The following is a 21834-nucleotide window of genomic DNA, read 5'->3' as shown; positions in this document are numbered from 1 at the left end:
TTTTCTACTTCATAAAAATTCAGGCCGGGCGCGGTGGCTCAACCCTGTAATCCCAGCACTTTGGGAGGCCGAGGCGGGTGGATCACGAGGTCAGGAGATCAAGACCATCCTGGCTAACATGGTGAAACCCCGTCTCTACTAAAAATACAAAAAACTAGCCGGGCATGGTGGCGGGCGCCTGTAGTCCCAGCTACTCGGAGGCTGAGGCAGGAGAATGGCGTAAACCCGGGAGGCGGAGCTCGCAGTGAGCCGAGATCGCGCCACTGCACTCCAGCCTGGGTGACACAGCGAGACTCCGTCTCAAAAAAAAAAAAAAAAAAAAAAAAAAAAAAAAATTCAATGTACATGTATATTTAAGTGGTTATTTCATTGTTAGGCTGACTTTAATGAGCTAGCATATACCCAGAATGACAGAAATCTGCTTTTGTTAATATTTTAAATGCAACTCTAAATAATGTTAAGCACATTTTAAAATTACAAAATAAAAAATAAAAACTGCGTTTCCTACCTATCTGTTAATGGAGTGATAACAAGGCGATCAGTACATCCCAGAAATTCATTTTGGTAAATAAAATCAACATCTGTAATAGACACTACAGTTTGATCCAAATCTTCCTTAAAATAAAATCTACTCTGTTTTAACCATTCAAAATCAGTAGGTGATCTGATATGCATTTTTACCTTAAAAACATAAAATACAAAAAAGTTATATACTGAATTGCAATAGCATAAAACATAAGCATGTGGGCAGTTTTTTTATTCACTCTTGGATGAACTGATTCTTATTCACTTAACAAATATTTATTGAGTTTCTTCCTGTGCTTGACACCGTGCTAGGTGAACAAAGACAGAGATGGTTCCAGGCTTCCAGAGCTCACAGAAAAGAGCAAAAGGCAAACAGTGAAACAAATCATTGCAATAAAGTACAAAGGGCACCACCACTGAAATTCAGGGCTCATGAATATATGGAGCAGGAGGACCTAACTACTCCAGGGTATCTGAGAGGGGCACTCAGAGGAAGAAAACACCTCAACTAAAACCCAGATAAATAGTAGGAATTAGCCAGGGCCACTGGGAGTGGGGAACGAAAGGGATAATGAAGGTGTGGGAAGAGTAAGTGCTATAGGCAAATGCCCACAAGATCTGATTGGCATCCTCAAGGAACTGAAAAAAGGTCAGTACAGCTGGGAGACATCCTGGGATCTAGAGAAAGCATGAGTTGAGGCTTCACAGGGCCATGGGAAGGGGTTTAAGAATTGTCCTCATGGCAGTCGGAAGTCACTAAAGGGTTAAGCAGGGAAACACATGGTTATATGTGCACATGTCTCCCTGCATCAGCACTATAGCCAAGCCACCCAATCCGCCTAGTCATCAGCATATACAGGTGAGGCAAGAGGTACTGGGCTCCCGTGGCCATGGATGCAAGCTCTAGTACCTGGTCCATTCGAAGAGAAACCAGGTAAGCAACCTTAGGAACTCCATTCCATCACAACCACATTCTGAGAAGCTTCTTGACTTTCCAGTGAAATGTGAAACACCAGTCCTGCCCATTCAGAGGAATCAACACAGGAAGTGGCAAGTGGTCCCCTTCACTAAACCCAGTAGACCCACTTTCAGGTCATTCAGTTGACACTAAAAAATGGACTTGTGGCTACTATACAATGCTCAGATCTCCATCTGACCAGGCCGCCACACGCCTTGCTATTTACAGTCCCACTTTTCGTTATTGTTGTTTGCTGTTTGGTCATGATCTTGCTTCCTCCTCTAGTTAAGGACTGGCTTCCTACCTAAAGCACGGTTTGTAGTCATCACCTTGAGTTACCTTCAGGTAACACAGTCTGGCCCCACCCCCAGGGAATGCTCTGTAACACAGGACTCAAGGCCATGGGGATGCTCTCGGCCAGCTACTTTCAACCATCTGTTAAGATGGTAAGGAGGAGGTGGAGAAGAAAAGAATAGCTGATATATTCATTGAGTTCTTGCTGTATATCAGGTTGTTCTAATAATTGTACATGGAAAAATAAAATGCATATATGTTGGCCATGAGATCTCATTTAGTTGGGATGCAAACAGTTCAATGGTGATTAAGATAAAAGAAAACGGTTTCATAGTTTTCCTTAGGTACAGGTTTTTTAAAAAATCCCTTCCAGATGTAAAGTAAAGTTTGCTCAGCACTTAATTTTAAAAGAAATTTCTTTTACAGGACTTCAGTTTTAGGAGCCAGTGAGAGATGTCTAGACAACATCCTCAAATGTATGCTGACAGCAGATACAATAATGAACTCCATACTAGTGCTTCTTGAGGTGGAAGTCAATTAAAGTCAAAGTATAATGGTAATTGCAATTAGTAAAAACTAGTCCGTGGAAGGTCAAAACAATGTAAGTGTGCAGCTTTCTGATATTAGCTTAATCCAGAGATAAATCCTAGAGCAGTTTTTCCTCAAATTTCAATATGCATATGAATCTCCTAAGAATCTTGATAAAATGCAGATTCTGATTCAGTAGGTCTTGGATGGGAGGAGGGAGGCTGGAGATTCTGCTCTTTTCACCAACTTCCAGGTGATACCAAAGCACTGGTCTGCATGTAATACTTTGAGAAGCAAGGATCTGGGTTGCAGGGGGATGGATGGATTGACTGGATGTCCTTCAAGTAATCTTCAATAAATATAACTTATCTGATCAGAACTTTTGATAAAAGTTCGAAACAGGTAGTCTGTGATCACATTCTCTAAAACAGGACCCAACCTGTATGAATTATGTGTCTCTGATGAAGGAAAGAGATACCTTTAAAATGTATCAAATCAAGTAGACTAAAGCAATAGGAGTTAAATGGTAGGTAAGGATTATCAAACAGTGGCATTTCAAAATTACCTGGGGCTCCTACCCTGTAATAGAAAATCCTTCCTTTAGGAGAAGTTGGTCTTGGTCAAGGCCACTGGTTAGAGTCCCATTTCTAAAGGAATTCAAACACTTACCCTTCTTAGTCCCACCCTACAGAACTTTGCCCAAATCAAGCCCATGATCACCATCAACTGGACGAACAGCCGTGAGAGTGCTCTGAAGCCTGATTCTGTTCCATCTGTGCTCCCTTTCCAATCGACCCAGCATAGCTTATGACCTAAATTATATCGTGTTCCTGGTTACTTGGTTTAATGGAAAATTAGTTGGTTCCTATCACATCAGATGGTTCCAGACTTTCAGAGTGCCAAGTGAATATATAACATGGTTGTGTAAACCATCCAATACAGATATACAATATTGTGGACATGATATTGACGGACACAGTTATGAAAAAGGACTAAGCAAATGGAAAGTTCATGTAAGTTAGGCAACATATACAATTCTTAACTGTTCATTATTAATTAATACACCAAATTAAGAAAAAAAAAAGATGCCTTACCAAGTCATCAAATATATCTCTCTGATGCACATGGATAGTAATTAGAGTTTCGAACTTCACTCTATCAAACTTGCTTAGATCATGTGTTGTCTGACTAATGAGAGTATTTAGAATATCCAAAAATTTCTGATTGGTCACTTGCATGATTTTCCTGTCATCTTTTGCATTATGTAAAGCCTCTTCTGAATCATGTGTCCACAACATCTGAATTCCCAGAAGTCCAACCTACAGATCCAGCAGAAAAATATTGAAATTTACCAAATATTTAAAGCACATCTGCAATACAATTTGGTGGTCGCTTATTCACATTTTAAACTAAAAATCACATTGACTTGCATTTCTTCACTCCCAAAGGAGGGAAACTGTTAAAGTTTTAACCGTTAATATTTAATTATTTCATAGTAGATGGATTAATGATCATTAAAATACTGGCTACCATTTGTTGAACTAATGTGTGTTATAGAAGATGGTTAGGAAATTTTTCTACAGAGGGCCTGAGACTATTGGATATTTCCATGCAATGATTTTTCTTTCTCAAGAAAAGCAAAGGAACTCTTTATTGTTGCTTGTTCTTGAGCAGGGCTTCCCAAAGTTCTCTTTGCTCTTCTAAAAACAATACGCTGCCTATCTCCTTTCTTGATTGTTCCCTCTCTCTGATATCCATGTTTGTATCTAAGTCAACTTTTCTGTCTCTACACTTATCTATAGAAGAGAGAGGGAGACAGAAAATGAGAAGAGGAGAAGCTTGTATTCTTTGTATCCTGATGAAGGCATAAAGAAATTGTGAGAGGATGTCACCTTAGCCTACAATTTCTGCCCCAGAAAAGGTAATAAAAGTGGTCTGAGAATGCCCACCCTCACCCCTTCACTGAAATGGCTGTCTCTTCGGGAGCTCTCATCCATCCAGAGTCGAATGACAGATCCAACATCATTTGGACTAAAAAAGAGGACTGAAAGCAGGGCGAGCAGTATATGGATATTGCTTGGCATGGGCTCAACAGTGAGAAAAGAAAGAATAAAACCCTCTTTCTGTCCCTGCCTTATCAGAGACTTTGATACTTTTCCTGCTAGAGCAGTGGCCAATCCTGGGGGCTGCAGCTAAAGATAAATGAAAGCACCTGGCTGAAGTGAGCAATGGGGTCTGGAGAAAATAACCAGTGTCAGGAAGCCCCCCAAAAGCAAGCAGATTCTGGCCCTGTCAGCAGCAGATGATGGTCCAAGGGAGGAAATACAAAGAGAAAAACTACAAAAGCACAGCAGTGTAAGGCTGCCTGACTTAAAGACGAATAGACCAGCAGACCCCAAAACCCACCGCATAATGGTGTCTATCCAACGGCAAGTCTTTATAATCATTATCTTGAGTCACCAAGAAGAGCTTAAAATTATGTTTTTATACTCAGTCTAAAAAGGCATGCGACTTAGTGGTGAAAACCAGAGGACATTTCATTAAAAAACAAAACAGCACAGCAAAGTAAGAATGCTCATTCTCATCAATATTATTCGATGCCTATAATAAGCACATTAAACAATATGAGAAGGCACCACATGTTCTCACGCACAAACGGAAGCTAAAATAAAGCTGACCCCAGAGAAGTGAAAGCAGATTGGAGGACACTAGAGGCTGGGAAGGGTAAGGAGAAGAGGAGGATAGGGATAGATTTGCTAAAGGACATAAAATTATAGCTAGGTAGGAGGACTAAGTGTTAGTGATCTATACCAGTGGTCCCCAGCCTTTTTGGCACCAGGGACCGGTTTCAAGGAAGGTAATTTTTCCATGGACAGGGGTCGCAGGATGGTTTAGATTCACATAAGGAGCGCACAACCTTGATCCCTCGAATGCACAATTCAGTTCACAATAGGGTTCGCCCTCCTATGAGAATCTCATGCCGCCACTGATCTGACAGGAGGTGGAGCTCAGGCAGTAATGCTCACTTGCCCGCCGCTCACCTCCTGCTGTGCGACCCAGTTTCTAATAGCCCATGAACCCCTACCGGTGTGTGGTCAGGCCGGGTCGGGTCGGGCGGGGGCAGGATAGGGACCCTTGTTCTATACCACTGTAGGATAACTACAGTTAAGAATAACATATAGTTTCAAATAGCTAGAAGGAGGATATTGAATGTTCCCAACACAAAGAAATAAGTGTTTGAGATGATGGATATGCTAATTAACTCTCATCTGATCATAAGACATATTACATGTATCAAAACATCACTATGTGCCCTGTAAATATGTACAATTGTTATATGTCAATTTTTAAAAAAAAGAAGAAAGGGAAAAAGAGCAATACATACATAAATAAGGTATTGGAAGGGAATACACTAAAATATTAATAGCCATAATTTCCAGGTGGTAGAAATATGGGAAATTCTTATTTCCACTTTCATTTTATTTGTACTTTAAGTTTCGGTATACACGTGTGGAACGTGCAGATTTGTTACACAGGTAAACGTGTGCCGTGGTGGTTTGCTGCACCTATCAACCCATCACCTATGTATTCCACTTTTATATTTTTTGCATTTTTCCAAATTTTTGCAGCAAGGATCCATTGCATTCAAATCTTTAAAACATGTTTTAAAAGAATATATATACACACACACACACACATACACTAGAGAAAACCCTGAAACTAATCATCTTTCCTACTACACCCTGTCCAACTTCACCACTGTTCTGAACTTGCTCTCAACTCTCTACGTAATGCTAAATCCTCAGTCTAATTTAGGCTGAGCCCCTCCTTCAGGATATACATGGGCTGGAGAAGGAGAATATGTAGATTTAGTTTCAGGAACTCTTTGCTCAATTCAACAAAGTATTTTATAAAGCTTGATCACAAAGGTAATAATGCTAATAAGAATACTAAAGTTTCCCAAGGTGTTATACAATATAAAAATCACAGTATTATTCTCTCCAATAAAGGCTGATTCTATATCTGTCCTTCTGTGGTTTGAACAAATAATACATCATTTCAGTTGTCTTCATTTTGTGTGCACTAATTCAGGATTTGGAGCTCAGATTGGGAGGAGTAGTTGGAGAATAAATATCATTTGGGCAAAAACTGCCTACAGTTTCCTTGGATATCTCTTGCCTTTTATCCCATACTCTCTCTGGCCAGATCACAAATTATCACTTTTCATTTCTCTTGAGTGAAAGTGTAATGAAACCACTGGCACCTGCTCCAACCCTGGCCTCTTTGAGGTCTTCACTTTCTAAAACACCAGTTGCATGAAAAAGCCTCTCAACAAATTATGTCCATTTTTAATCGCTTGAAGGGAAAATTAAAGACAAGATGGATTTCATGTCAAGAAAAGGTATGTTCATTCCCTTTACATACATCCATATCTATATATGTATCATATCTCTGAATTGGTGTGTATATATATACACACACACATGCACATACACACAGATGGTCCGCAACTTTCAATGGTACAACTTAACAACTTTTTTTACTTTACGGTAGTGCAAAAGCAATATGCATTTAGTAGAAACTGTACTTTGAGTGAGCACCCATACAACCATTCTGTTTTTCACTTTCAGTGCAGTAGTCAATAAATTATATGAGATAGTCAACACTTTATTATAAAATAGGCTTGGTGTTAAATGATTTTGCCTAACTGTAGGCTAATGTAAGTGTTCTGAGCATCTTTAAGATACACTAGACTAAGCTTATGATTTGGTAGGTTAGATGTATTAAATACATTTCTGGTGAATGATATTTTCAACTATGATGAGTTTGTTGGGTGATAACCCCATCATAAGTCGAGGAGTTTCTGTATACAAATACACACACACACACACACACACACTTACATATGTATCTATTAGACTCAATGTATGTATCCTTAATTATGGGAAAATAGTGGCATACCCTCTTCTGGGAGATGGGATGGGTTGGTCTAGAATGGTGTAGGTTGACAAGCAGGTGGTTGGGAGCTGAGGCTAAAATGAGCGTGTGTAGGCCACTCTAACCTAGTTCAAAGCTACAGTTGCCTCACACCATCAGGCCAACCACCTCCTAAGCATCCTTCCCCTTTATTTCCATTTCTTTTCACCATTACTTAAGCATTGTGTATTCTCACCTGTGCTGGAAAGTGGCTGAGGAATGGTAAGAGTTGAAATCCTGAATCACTGATTTGATAGAAAGCAGATCTAATTATATTATGTAATGATGACATCTGCATTTTTAACAAATCCAGAAGCCAAATCTCCACAGGACCTTTGGCCATAACAGAATTATCCAACTAAAACAAAATTACAAGGATATTATAAATTGATAATAATTTGGCATTTTTACAGATGTTCCACGCACACTTAATAAATCATAGTACCCTATGCCAAGCAAACAGTTTCATATTTTATACAAAACATTTTAAATATGGGTAAAATCATCTAATACTATAGCTGGAAGGAACTACAGGGATCATCTAGTCCAAAACTTTCACTCCATAAATTACAAAATGAGTCTCAGAGAAGTTAAAGGATTTATCTAAACTAGTTTTTAACAAAGCCCAGGGCTGTAGAACGAGAACTCCCTCTCCTGTTTTTTTCCGTAAGAGAACTGCACTCTCCTCAACGTAAGTTTTTAAAGAAATTCTAATAACAAAATTTAAAGCAAGGTAAATTACAACGATTTTTTCTCCTTCTCTTGATATGACAGCCATGATGCGATCATAGTCTTTTGCATGAAATGTCACCTCATTGATGTTGTCAGATACTGCAGGGAGATGCGGCTGTAAGACAGGAAAACATCACACATGAGGCTGAACACAAAAGTCGCTAAGATGTTTTTAAAAGCCTTAATATTTTGTATCTTTTTAAAAGGTTATTTACTTTTGTCTCAAAAAATATAGAGAGACTCTGCTTTGACCCTTGACTGGCTTGGAGGCCCACTTTTTAAAATCAAGCCCTACAGAATGTTTTCTCCAGGTCCTGCAAACGGCCCCCTCTCATGCTATGCAGATTAGACTAAGGACTGTCACCTGCCACCAGATGGCGACTGGACCATACCGCCGCCCCCCTCCTCCCCACCCAGATACAGCTCAGTCCTGCCCTCTCTCCTAGCTCTACCTCCACCTTTCACAGAGCCTTTCCATTCTCTTTTCTCACTGTTACAAGTCCCTGGAAACCAACAAGGAACATTAGCTGTTTCCCAGATCTCCAAACCAGAACTGGCCCTGGGATAGGCCCTTCCGTGCCTCCCACTCTCAGTTTGCTATGGTTTTTCTTTTCCTCTTCCAAAGTATTGCTCTGGGAAATGGCTAAAAGCATTGGAGAAGTATTCAGAAAGGAAAAAAAAGGGCGAATCCAAAATATAACCCCTATTTGGTCTAAGAATATTTAGAATAAAATACTCATAATGATAAGTTTGATTTAATAAACACATACTGTGTGCTAGAGATTTTGCTATGCATGATCTCACATAATCCTCATGACGGTCCTGTGAGGTGAGAACCATTAATATCCTGATTTTACAGATGTGGATTGGAGGCATGGGGAAATTAGGAAGCCTGCCAAGGTCACACAGCTAGGAATGGCATAGTCAGTGCATAGTCGCTCAACACTGCTGGACTGCATCAGGATGACAGGCTCCAAATACACAGAAAATATGACATTTTATGATCAATGTAATTTGTAATACTGTTCTTTAATGCCTGCATTTTTAAGATTTTTCATTTAAGATTTCATTTAAGATTCTTCACTTTTATTCTTGATTGTGTATGTTGTGGAAAAAGCAACTGATATCACGGATTCTTAGACTATACCTGTATGGTGTGGGAATCACTGGCTTGTCCAAGAATTTCCAGGAGAACTGGATCAGATACAAAGAAGAATCTTGGAAACAGTAATCGTTTCTTCTCCAAATACCTTCCAATAAAGTCGAGAGTATGTTACCAAGGGGTTTTTTCCCCCTAAATTGCTATTTTTTTAGTCAAGACATAATCACTAACATCTTTGCTAAGATAATAGCAAACATCTAGAGTCATTTATCGCTTACCCCTGCAACGTTTGGTGAAAACTAAAGTCCATGCTCCACCATGGATGACACTCGGGAAAACAAGAGATTCAGATCAAGGCTGCCCCATCATCTGCTGTCCTTTCCTTTCTCATCAGATGCCCTCCTCTGACCTTTCTAAGACTGTTGGAAACCTCATGGCTTAAACCCAGGGGGAGAACAAACCTTATCTCCAAACCAACACATTCTGAGAGTGAAAGGGAGGACAACTAACCATCACGCCAGGACAGAGGCATAAACTTGGACAAACCAGGATGTATCATTACCCTATTTCAAACAGAGATTGAAAATGAACTGGCTTAAAAAAATTATCCTGACATCTATCCTCTTGTGACGGTAAAAATAAAATAAAATAAAATAAAAATGATCTGTGAATTTGCCTGGTGAATTGTTCTCTTAGTGCACATTTCTATCCTACGCCTGCAGTGGCTTGAATGTTAGCCCTCAAAAAGACATGTCCACGTCCTATTCCCTGAAATCCATGAGGGTGACCTTATTTGGAAAAAGGGCTTTTGCAGAGGGAATGAAGTTAAGGATCTTGAAGAGCCCTGAATCTGATGACAAATGTCATCATAAGAGACATATAGGAAGAGGAGGAGAAGGCCAAGTGAAGACAGAGGCAGAGATTGGAGTTATGAAGGCACAAGCCAAAAAACTCCTAGAGCCACCAGAAGCCAAAAGAGGCAAGGGAGGATCCTCTCTTAGAGTCTTCAGAGGGAGCCAGCACCTTGATTTCAGACTTCTTGTTTCCACAACTATGAGAGAATGAATTTCTGTTGCTTTCAGCCAACCATCTGTGGAAATTTGTTACAGCAGCCCAAGGAAACAAATACAATGCCTTAACCACCCCCAAGTCAAAGGTGCCTTCCTCACAGAAAAGTTCAATCTACGTGAAATTTTAAGTTCCTATCCCCACTTTAACCGTCACTACCAAACCAGAAATGTAGTCAATACCAGTAAGTTTGGGATAAAACACTGTCACATACAAAATGATACATGATTTAAAAATTAAACTCTTACCCTGTGAGTGACTTCTGACATACTTCCAACTGCTCATGTAAATGAGGTAAAAGTTGTCCCATGGTTTCATCTCCAACACAGCAATTAATCACGTTGGGATTCTCATGAGCTCGCTGCATTATTTTTATCCACGACTTGTCAATATTCTGAAAACGTTTTGCTTCCTGAAAACAAATCCATAGCCAGTAAAGATTAGCATTTGGATAATTGAGAAACAGCTAAGTCTTCACCTTGGAATTTTCTATAGTTCTTCAAACCAGCCTCTATTAGTCTCAGGCTGCATAATTTAAACGGACAATTTTTTTTCATCTGAATTAATTCTGAGCGACACAAACCCGAAGTTATAAAACTGCATATTAAAATGCTACTTTATCACAATGAGGCTTATTGCTTATTTGTTTCATTGCATTTAATATGTTTTTCAAAGTACCACATGATTAATTTGCAGAGCTATCAACTTAAAGTTCCAATCTAGTGTTTCAGCACCCCAGGTGTTTTGGTTTGATGAGCAAACTGAAGAAGCATGAAAATAATTTGATCTCAGGATCCTTGGAATAATTGCAGCTCAATAGTACCCCAGGGCAGGGGAAAAAAAAAGAAAAAAGACGGTAAAGCCACAAAACAAAGTTTCATTTCCATTTTCGCAAGTGAAAATTTTCTGTTTACTATGAATGATATTAAGCTTTGCACTCAGTTGCAAAAATGCCTCTAGAAATTGGCATAATCTTTCCTCTTTTAAAAATACAGTCTTCTGATTAAAAACAAAAATGATATATTTCAGTTTAATGGTTTAAAAATGTGCCATTAGTACAAAGGAAATCAGTCATTTAAAAAAAAAAAAAACAACTCTTTTATCCTTGATTTTTAACCTATATAGACCCTGTTTGTAAATATAGAAGTTTAGGAAGAGCAGGCTTAGTTTTCTAAGAGCAAAGTTACCTTCATCGACTAAACCTATCAGTTATTATAGTTATTGGCATTTATTTAAAAGGCCCCAATAGAGCTGTTCTAAAGGTTTTGTTACAGCCTCCCAAGGCTGTTTTCTTGCTCCACAGTATGTTTCTGATCTGTTAGTAGTAGACTTACTAAGAATTAACAAAAGTTAATCTGTGCTTACAGAACATAGATTAATTTTAATACTACTCTCAGAGGAATATTATGAGGTTAACTCTTAGAAAAGATGAACTACTATAATAGTACCGCATTTGAATGTACCTCACATCCTCAAACAACCTCGAGATTATTCACCGTTTAAAACTATGTGGGTTTCTTCTTTCTGCTAATCAGAGGTCAGCACTTTCTAAAAAACTTTTTCTGTAAAGGGCTAGATATTAAAGATTTTAGACTTTTTGGGCCATATAATCTGAGTTATAACTACTCAAGTCTGCTGTTGTGGTGCTAAAGCAGCCACAGACAATATATAAAGGAATGGATGTGGCTGTGTTCCAATAAAACTTTATTTACAAAAACAGGCAAGTGGGCCATAGTTTGCCAAACCCTGGCATAGTTAAGCTTTGACCATACGTCTTTGCGAAGACTTTTACAGAGACATATAGACAACATACACCAAATTATTTTATCAGTAATTACAAAAGTTGTATTTACCTGAGGCAGCTGTTTGGCAATATCTCCACCTACAAAGACGGCTTCAAGATAAACCCAAAGGTTCTGTACTACAAGCCACTCTTCAATTATATCTGAGGAAGTGGACAATTTATACACCCAATTTTGGATATTTTTTTTAAATGGAGCATTGTATCTAAAAGGTAAGAACAGAAAAGATCATGTTTCAAAGAAGATTCAGAAAATTGTATGGCCTTATCAAAGTAAATTACAGAAGAAATATTACTTTGGGAATGAATGTTTTGTCCTAAAAGGGCAGTTTCTAATAGATATTATACAGCTAATAAAAATTTTTGCTTTTTATGAATAAAACTCATATAACTATAGTGATTTTACTTATTGTTATCATATGTCAGTCATAGAATAGAAGAATGGGCCTAGTTTTTGTTTGTTTGTTTGTTTGTTTGTTTTTAGAGACAGAGTCTCACTCTGTCACCTGGGCTGGAGTGCAGTGATGTGATCTCGGCTCACTGCAAGCTCCGCCTCCCAGGTTCACGCCATTCTCCTACCTCAGCCTCCCAAGTAGCTGGGACTACAGGTGCCCGCCACCACACCTGGCTAATTTTTTATATTTTTAGTAGAGACAGGGTTTCACCATGTTAACCAGGATGGTCTCGATCTCCTGACCTCATGATCCGCCCACCTTGGCCTCCCAAAGTGCTGGGATTACAAGCGTGAGCCACTGTGCCTGGTCAGAATGGGCTAGTATTATGGTGCATAGGTCCAGCAAAGGAAATGTGCTGGTCACTTCTGGGAGTAAATGGCAAACAAATAATAAGGTAGTTTCCAAAACTTCTGTGAACCAAATCCAAGTGGGGACTGCCTGTGAGAGCAACACGTAAGACACTGTTACTGGTCCGTGGAACTATTGAATCTAGGGAAAGAGACCACTATCCAGGGATTTTCCTTTTATGAATGGTCTTGAAGGTTTCATCCAGCAAGAGACAGACTATCTCTAAAGGGACAGGACAAATCAGATCCCTAAAGATCAGGAGAGGGTTAGGTATCACCAGGTTCACCTGGAGAAAGATGACCACAAAGCCAGGGTCAAGCTTGAGATCTGATGTTCACTTACAGATGTGCTCTTCCCACCCACAGACAGAGAATTACGTCAGGTACTACAACTCGTTTCTGCAGTGCTAGAGACCCAGGGTTGCTACCCCCATACAGCATGGCTCCTGTTTTTTGATCATCAGGACTTGCTGAAGTCTTTATGAGAATACAAAGGGTCCAGAAAGCTGAGCACAACAAAGGAAGACAAGAAATAGAATGGATGCCATGGAGGAAGCAATGGGAGGCTACTGAGTAAAAACCCCAACTACCTACAGTTACAGCAAGAAGCCTACTGCAGCGTGTGGCAGGGGCAAGCAGTTTCAATGTGGTGCAGTGGCATTTGCTGGTGAGTGGCACTTGTTGACTAGGATCTTCAAACTCTTCTTGATCTAGTTCAGAGTGATTTGAAGGTATTCACCTGTGGAATGGGGTTTTTTCTGGGTACGGTCCGATGCCTGAATACAACCCATAACTTCCCTGAAAGCCTATGTTACACAGGAAGTTATAAATGGAGTTGTACATAAATTGTTCCAAGGAGGTAGGTAATCCAATTGCTCAGGGAGTAAGAGGCATTTTTCCCAATACTCAGTTTATACTGTTTCCCGGGCCACTGGTCGAGAGCTGAAAGGCAGTCAATATGCCAAAAACATCTTCCAAATAAAGACATGTAAACCAGCATGGCATGGACAGGCATCTAGGGAGATGAAGCAACTAGATAGGCCAAAAATGGTTCTGCACAGAAAAAAAAAAAAGTGATCCTTGATTGTGTATAACTTCTAAAGACGGAAAAGGGAGATCTGAAACAAAATCGAGCATAGCTAGTTTTTTTGGCCAGATACCTGCAATTGTACTACTTTGTGTGGTCAAACCCACCATGTCCCATGAAGTCCCATGGAATCAGGGATCCACCAGGGAAGTGTCACAATCCAGGCAACATCTACAGTCAAGTCTCATCCAAGAAGACATACAGCTTCCTTCTGAAGTCACATCAAAGTAGTCCTAGAGATCTAGCAGGTATGACTCACTACTAGGTCAGTCTGTGGTTAATTCTGGAACAGGCTTTCCAGACCTACTTGGCACTGCAAAGTTCTCTAGGAGGAGAATCTCCCAGAATGTGATGACTTCTTAGCTATTCTTATACTCTTTCTGGCAGGGCCAGAAGTTTGTAAACATTGAGTTTACTAATACACAAATAGGTATTTTACTAATCAGGTTATGGCCAAGTAAGTATGAATTTAAGAAAGCCTTCAAATCCTGAATTTCTTGGCTGCAGACACTGCCCAGGTGAATCTACAGCCCTTCTTCAAGAGGTTATCATCCAGGAAGTCAGATGGCAAAATCTGCAATGAACCATAGGGAAACAGTAGCTCACGAAGTCTAGAAACTACTGAATATCCTATGGTCACCTTTGCCAGGATTCCCTGAAAGCAGAGGATGCATCCGAGGACCTTGACCTTTATAAATTCAACCAAGAACTCCCTGGACTGGCAGCTTTGTCATTACACAAATACAAGACTGCCCCTGGAGCCAGAGGTCACGCAGGATGCCACTCACTAACCAGTGATTCCAACCTGGAAAAGGGATATTAGCTATTTCTTAGGTGTGTTCAGGTGAAGAATACTTGAGAACTACTGCATAGTCAGCTAGAGGAATAGAGGTTGCCAGTGCCAAAGACCTGACAGAATATTTAATCTGACTAAGTCCTATAAGAATTTCCTAAAGCTGCACTCGAGATCATAGGTACCTTCGAGCTGGTCCGTAGTTCAATGATGAACAGGTGACCTCATTCAGACCATAATGGTCTCAGCCTCTTTTCACCATAAAAAATGAAAGTCTCTACCTAAGTGCCAAGCCCCTCATGGGTAGATTGCTCTAGTGGTAGATCGCTCTCACGGGTGGCCAGCAGGCTTTTACTGGGTCATTGGGTGAATGCTTGAACAGGATTAGCCAAGAGGTCAATGATGTCAAATCAGAGGAACAAAGGAGAGAAAAGATAAAATGAAGAGGTCATCTCAGTGGGGAGCCAAGACCTTCAGAAGACAAGCTGCCAGTTTGGGGAGGACTAATTAGGATGGGGCCCACCAGGAAAAATAGGGAAGGGGAGACGAGTACCATTAAAGAAGAGATGGAGGCCATGATTATTAGGGAAAACGGGGAGTTCATATAGGGACAGACAAGATAGAGCAATTTAGTGCAGAATCCTATCCAATGCAAGAGCTTTAAAACTGAGCTTTTACTTAGAATTTTATAACCCTAAATATCCCATTTAAACCTCTCCCCCAAATTATAAAATTACCTGTTGCTGAGTAAGGACCCTAAGACCATTAAACTATCCTCCATCAAAGTGATAATTTCTCCCGATTCGGTTCCTTTGAGCAGGAGCTCTCCTTTTCCCTTAAATGCTGCAAAACTCAGATTTTGGTTGGTCCAATTCTCAATCACCTGAGTCAGCTTGGCTTCGATATCCTTCTCCTTAATGGCAGATATGCAAATATCCTTTGAAGGAAAAGCAAAGAATATGTCATGATGTTTTCAACTACAAATTAAGTGCATCACAAAATCATAGAATTTTTTTTAGCTTGAAAGGGACCTAGAAGTCACCCAGTTCATGTAGTCATTTTACAGCCAAGAAAAGGCTTCAGATCATTGTGTTGCAACTTGACACTAAAGCCTCATGACTCGCCGACTACTAATTATTTTTCTGTACCACATACATGAAACAATGGAACTTAAATCATCATTTTTCAGATTATGTTTTCAATTGGAGCTTCTGGCTAAAATGGGGATAATCACAGCTGCCCTGTCTATCCCAGAGGTTAGCTATGAGAATCAAATGAGAACATACACAAGAGTCTTTTGAACTCTTTCAAGTAACATATAGATATTACTATATTCCTGCCTGTTCTGGTCCTAATATGAATATCTCATTTGCTTAAACATCAATTGTTTTTTTTCTTACGGGTTTTTCCATATTTTGGGGGGAATACTTAATAAGAAAGACTCATGAAAGAAAATAAAAGTAACATATTTTCCCCACAATGCCTCAACTTGTGTTCATAGTTAGAATCACAGAGATGAAAAAGAATTTAAAGGTGTGAGATGTTTCCACAAATGATCGTAACACAAATTAGTGTGGAATGAATGTCCTAAGAATGATGTGAACCATGGTGATGTCTGAGGACAGAGGCCTGTGCTGAGGAGGAACGGCTTCACAGAGGAGGAGGTGAGATTCCAGCAGACGCTCTCTGGGAGGAAGAGGAAATTCTGTCCTGAAGGGAAGGCTTCCTTTAGAAGCAGTGAGTCCAGTAACAACAGGAATCTAATTTGGCTAATGCTAGGGCATGTGTGGTTGAGCAACTGGACGTATCTGGGTAGACAGTACTAAGACTCTGTTTTGTGTACCAAGAGTAATTAACAGAATCCTGGAATTACTTGAAATTGTATAATAAACCACAGCCTACGAATGGCTACATTATTAAGTATAAAAACATACTTACAAGAAGCAGATGGTCAGCCAAAGTGTTTCTAACTCTTTGTTTCTTTGTGATATTTACAAATAGGACAAAAATGCTTTGAAAGAAAAGCTTTTTGTGTACACACGTCGTCAAAAAGAGGTAGGGGAAGGCAGAAAACCCAAACCATATATTTGGGAGATTTCTGGTCACATGGTGCATTTTCTTAACTCCAAAAACATAGAATAATGGATAAAATAATTTTTTTAAAGTAAGTAAAAAAGCAAACAACCAGCCTTAAAAACAAGATAAACATCTCCATGAACCAAAAGTGGAAAAGCTATGCAGACCAGTTGGTGGAGCTGAAACACAGGCCTGAGGACCCCGGTCACTGGGGCCAAGCCTCTGGTTCCCACGGGGTGAAGAAGAATAGAAATGATCTATAGGAGGAGCACCTGGGCTGGGGTCTAGAGCCCTCCAATCATGGAAGGAGGCTGAAAACACTGCCTCCAGCTGCCATCTAGGCAACTAGATTAAATGGAACATGGACCTGGGGGATGGGGTGACACAAAGCCAGCCCCACAACCAGGACCTGAAACAGGTCAGCGCATGCCTGGATCATCACACCACAGCACAGGAGGGGATGGGGGATGGAGACCGCTGTTACAACCCCTGGCTCTCGGGCTCTCAACTTGGGGCTGAGGGGATGTGGGCAGTGGAGGAGGCAACCACAAGGCCACTAAACAAGGAAAACTAAGACATGAACGGACACAGACAATTTTAACACGTTATATAAGCCAGACTTTTTGAAATCCTGCCATTCAAAATGAGTCCTCCCAGCCACCCCAATAAAAATGACAAAATCCATGAAAAAATCTAAGGCTCAGAAGATAGCCAACATAAAAAGCAACCACAGCAAAAATTCAGTCCAGGTGAAATTAATCTTAAAGAAGAATCTGAAAACATCTTTATATTTAATTTACAGTTGTTGAAGTATAGGTAAAGATAGTATAGATAAAATAATATTGGCCACGAGTTGATAAATGTTAGAGTAAGGAGAGCTTTACTTTTGTAGGTGTTTGAAATTTTCTCTAATGAAAAATGTTTAAATAATTATGTTTAAAATGTTCAAAGAGATAAGCGAAGACATCTATAAATCTATAGATTTGAAACCTACAGATCTGGCAATATATATAGATTTAAGACTCTATAGATCTAAGAATCTACAAAAAGGACAGAAAAATTTTAATGCAAAAATGAAAAAAAAATGGTGGCCACAAAAAAGAACCAATTAAAAATCTTGGAAAGGAAAAATGTAATAATAGAAAATTCTAAAAACTTAATAGACTGAACAAGAAAAAGCATAAAATTAGAAATTTGGAAAATAGTTCAGAGGGATTCACCAAGAACACAATACATAAATAAACAAATATTTTTTAAGTGGAAGTGCATTCTGGGGACAAGGAAGATGTATTGAAGGGCTCCAAAACAAATGTATTTCAAATAATGTATTTCAAATAATCGTATAATCTCATTGAGTAACAAGATTATTTCATAAAAGTCAAGAATGTTCAGGATCATTCCAAATTTTGAGGGTGCATTACAGAGGGCAATTAGTCCAACCTCTCATAAAATATCTACAACTCTCAGAAAAGAAAAAAGGGACATTCTTTAATGGATCATTGATAAGAATGTATACACTTATGTACCTCAATATCATCCTTATTTTTAAGGAGTGGTGCTTCCATGATATTTCTAAGGCAAAAAGAATCAGATTCCACATCAAATGGGGTTCCAGTTAATTCGGAGATTCTATCCCAGTGCCTCTGTTTCATGGCCTTATTGGTCATCATTTCCAGTAGAGGACATGACTCACTGAAATCATCAATTCTCTTTCTGAGATCCAAAAAAGCTTGCCAGTCTTTAAGTCCTTTTGGAAGTTTACGACATCTTTCAGAAAGAAAGAGAAAAAAAATGCCACCTTCACATTTATTTGAAGAAGGTTTTATGTATATACAGTAGTATATTAGGGAATAAATTAGCTTCTGAAATACCTATAGGATCCTAAGAAGATAGGCATTATAAAAAATTCCATTGAGACTCACCTGTTTTGAAATTCCAGCAGTTCTGCATTAATTTTTTCAATATCTACATCTCCCCAAAGTATTTCATAATAACCACTAATACTGCTCATTACAGTGTCATACAATCCATACAGCTTCTGCAGCAAGTTGAGTTCTTTTCTGGGAAACAAAGTAATTAAGTTATCTCATCATGTATAGTATTTAATAAATTCTATTATTGGAAAGGCAGAGTTCATCCAATCAAATATTTCATACATTGTGTGTATGGTGTCTTATAGATACCAAATGCATACAACTATATCCGTTTTCAATACAAGGACTTTGCTAAAGATCTGTTATTAAGGTCAAGTTTACAGCTCCCAAATATTCCAGATCATACTATAACTTGACATTAGCAAATGGTTCATTTTGTAAAGAAAAAACCTTGCTATTTTTTAATGAGAAACTTACTACACCAATCATTGCAAACAATTGACCAAAACTTAATAATAAGGTCATAACTGTGGCTAAGGTTTCATTTGACTTTTTTTCTTTCAAATACAAGCTGGATTTTATGAGAACGTTTCCCTCGACTAAGTCCTGGTCTGCCTTTAAGACTGAGCTTAAACATCCCATTCCTACCAGAAGTTTTCCCTCATGTGGCCAGGTGTGGTGGCATGTGACTGTAGTCCCAGCTACTTGGGAGGGTGATGTGAAAGGACTGCTTGAGCCCAGGAGTTCAAGGCTGCAGTGAACTATGATTGCACCACTGCACTCCAGCCTGAGCAACAGAACAAGACCCTATCCAAAACAAACAAACAACAAAATCCCACATGTGCCCAGATGAAGTTTCTGTATTTAAAACAAGAATAAAAGGTCCGAGTAAAGGAAAATTCTTAAATGTGTAAAACACCAAATTGACCACTTAACAGAATTTGTGGATTCTCCCAGAAATTCCTCAGCCCTTAGTATACCATAAGGTTCTACTGGATTCAATTTTAGTTTTCAAGTTTATTCATAAGGATTGACATTCACAACTTTTATTCTTCATTAGAGATACTTCAAAAACCAAATATAAATTTTTTAATGAGGTAAAGTCATTCTATTATTTTATTTTATTTTTGAGAGAGAATCTCGCTCCGTTGCCCAGGCTGGAGTGCAGTGGCACGATCTCGGCTCACCGTGATCTCTACCTCCTGAGTTCAAGCGATTCTCCTGCCTCAGCCTCCCGAGCAGCTGAGATTACAGGCAGGTGCCACCACACCCAGCTAATTTTTGTATTTTTAGTAGGGACAGGGTTTCGTGATGTTAGCCAGGCTGGTCTTGAACTCCTGATCTCAGGTGATCCACCTGCCTCAGCCTCCCTAAGTGCTGGGATTACAAGCATGAGCCACCGTGCTCAGCCCATTCTATCTTGTAATTACCATGTAGGTGTAGAAGATCCTTTTACAAATTGAAAACACATTCTGCAATCTTAGTTGTCTTATTTTTCCAATTCTTGATTCATTTTTCATCATTCTTAGAATATTTCATTATTACTTATTATTATTCTCAACTATGCTAAAAATGACTTAAAAAAATAAGAAAAAAGAATGATGACATTGCCTAAAGGGTAATTCAGTAGCGAAAAAAAAGTGACTATTGTATCATCCTCCAGGCTTCTTACTGTGTTACATAAAGTATTGCAAAATCTTTCAAAAAAGTATATAAGAAGAATGCCAGAGACACTATTTTTGTAGTCTTTTGATTTTTGCTTGTTTAGCTTTTATTTAATACAGTTAAGAATTCAGAATTTTTCATTTTCTACCTAAAAGGGCAAAGAGAAGAAAATTGACAAAGAAATGTGTTTTCCAAGTATTAAACAGAAAAGAGACAGCAGCATTCCCTTTTGATGGTGAAATTGATTAATATGTGAAATCTCAATCTATGTCTTCAGATGATGATAACCTAGATGAATTTTATAAAATCCAGTAATTTATAAGTAAACAATATATTTCTGTAGACTTCAATAGAAGTAAGGGCCTTATCATGCAATATTTTGTAACAAGAACCTAGACTATCCCATTTTGTGAAAAAGACAAGTCATAGTGTTCCTTCGTTATTTATGATATTTACTTAAGTTTTATTTGATACATTTCATAAGTGGACAAAAGTTGAAGTGAGATGTGTATTCAAGGAAATGGATGATTTAGAAATTTAAAATTTCTTGGAATTGATCATTCAAATCTAAAAGTAAAGTCTTCTGTATTTATGGAGCAAAACAGATGACAGTCTTCTCTTAAAAAAAAGGTGACTGAGTTTTCAACTGTTTTGAATCTTGACAATGCAAGTGCAAGAAAAATCAGAAGTATTGATAAGCCACAGATTCACTGGAGATGATTTAAAATATGAAATCCATATTTACAACATGGATATGCTCCAGGTTCACACATGACAGCTAATGAGGAGTTAGTCTCATACAATGCTGGTCCCCATTTTGTATACATACATCTTCAAATCAGAATATTACAGAATAAAAGTTTGAGTTTACTCTGCTTAAATTCTTATTAAATCTTCTAATAAAAGTGCTTCTCCACCAGACATGGTGACTCACGCCTGTAATCCCAGCACTTTGGGAGGCCAAGGCAGGTGGATCACCTGAGGTCAGGAGTTTGAGACCAGCCTGACCAACACGATGAAACCCCGTCTCTCAGAAAGTTAACAAGGATATCCAGGAATTGAACTCATCTCTGCAGCAAGCAGACCTAATAGACATCTATAGAACTCTCCACCCCAAATCAACAGAATATACATTCTTCTCAGCACCACATCGTACTTACTCCAAAATTGACCACGTAATTGGAAGTAAAGCACTCCTCAGCAAATGTACAAGAACAGAAATTATAACAAACTGTCTCTCAGACCACAGTGCAATCAAACTAGAACTCAGGACTAAGAAACTCAATCAAAACCGTTCAACTACATGGAAACTGAACAACCTGCTCCTGAATGACTACTGGGTACATAACGAAATGAAGGCAGAAATAAACATGTTCTTTGAAACCAATGAGAACAAAGATACAACATACCAGAATCTCTGGGACACATTTAAAGCAGTGTGTAGAGGGAAATTTATAGCACTAAATGCCCACAAGAGAAAGCAGGAAAGATCTAAAATTGACACTCTAACATCGCAATTAAAAGAACTAGAGAAGCAAGAGCAAACACATTC

The 21834-nt window shown here is 38.8% G+C and overlaps 1 protein-coding gene across 2 annotated transcripts in view; it reads right to left on the bottom strand.

Moving 5' to 3' along the window:
• The window catches only part of DNAH8 (dynein axonemal heavy chain 8), a 322639-nt gene that overhangs the window by 178066 nt on the left and 122739 nt on the right, over window positions 1–21834 (bottom strand). For both annotated transcript variants that reach the window (XM_025382614.1, XM_025382615.1), the window contains 10 exons: window positions 18666–18803; window positions 18270–18510; window positions 15405–15604; window positions 12038–12191; window positions 10433–10596; window positions 9162–9264; window positions 8025–8129; window positions 7479–7640; window positions 3400–3624; window positions 509–681 (listed from right to left, as the gene is read on the bottom strand). In XM_025382614.1, the coding sequence (XP_025238399.1) occupies window positions 509–681; window positions 3400–3624; window positions 7479–7640; window positions 8025–8129; window positions 9162–9264; window positions 10433–10596; window positions 12038–12191; window positions 15405–15604; window positions 18270–18510; window positions 18666–18803 (1665 nt within the window). The remainder of the gene's footprint in view (window positions 1–508; window positions 682–3399; window positions 3625–7478; window positions 7641–8024; window positions 8130–9161; window positions 9265–10432; window positions 10597–12037; window positions 12192–15404; window positions 15605–18269; window positions 18511–18665; window positions 18804–21834) is intronic.

This window comes from Theropithecus gelada, chromosome 4 (genome assembly GCF_003255815.1).
Source record: "Theropithecus gelada isolate Dixy chromosome 4, Tgel_1.0, whole genome shotgun sequence".
Lineage (NCBI taxonomy): Eukaryota > Metazoa > Chordata > Mammalia > Primates > Cercopithecidae > Theropithecus > Theropithecus gelada.
Note: the sequence above shows the minus strand (reverse complement) of the source record. Positions and strands in the feature narration are given on the sequence as shown.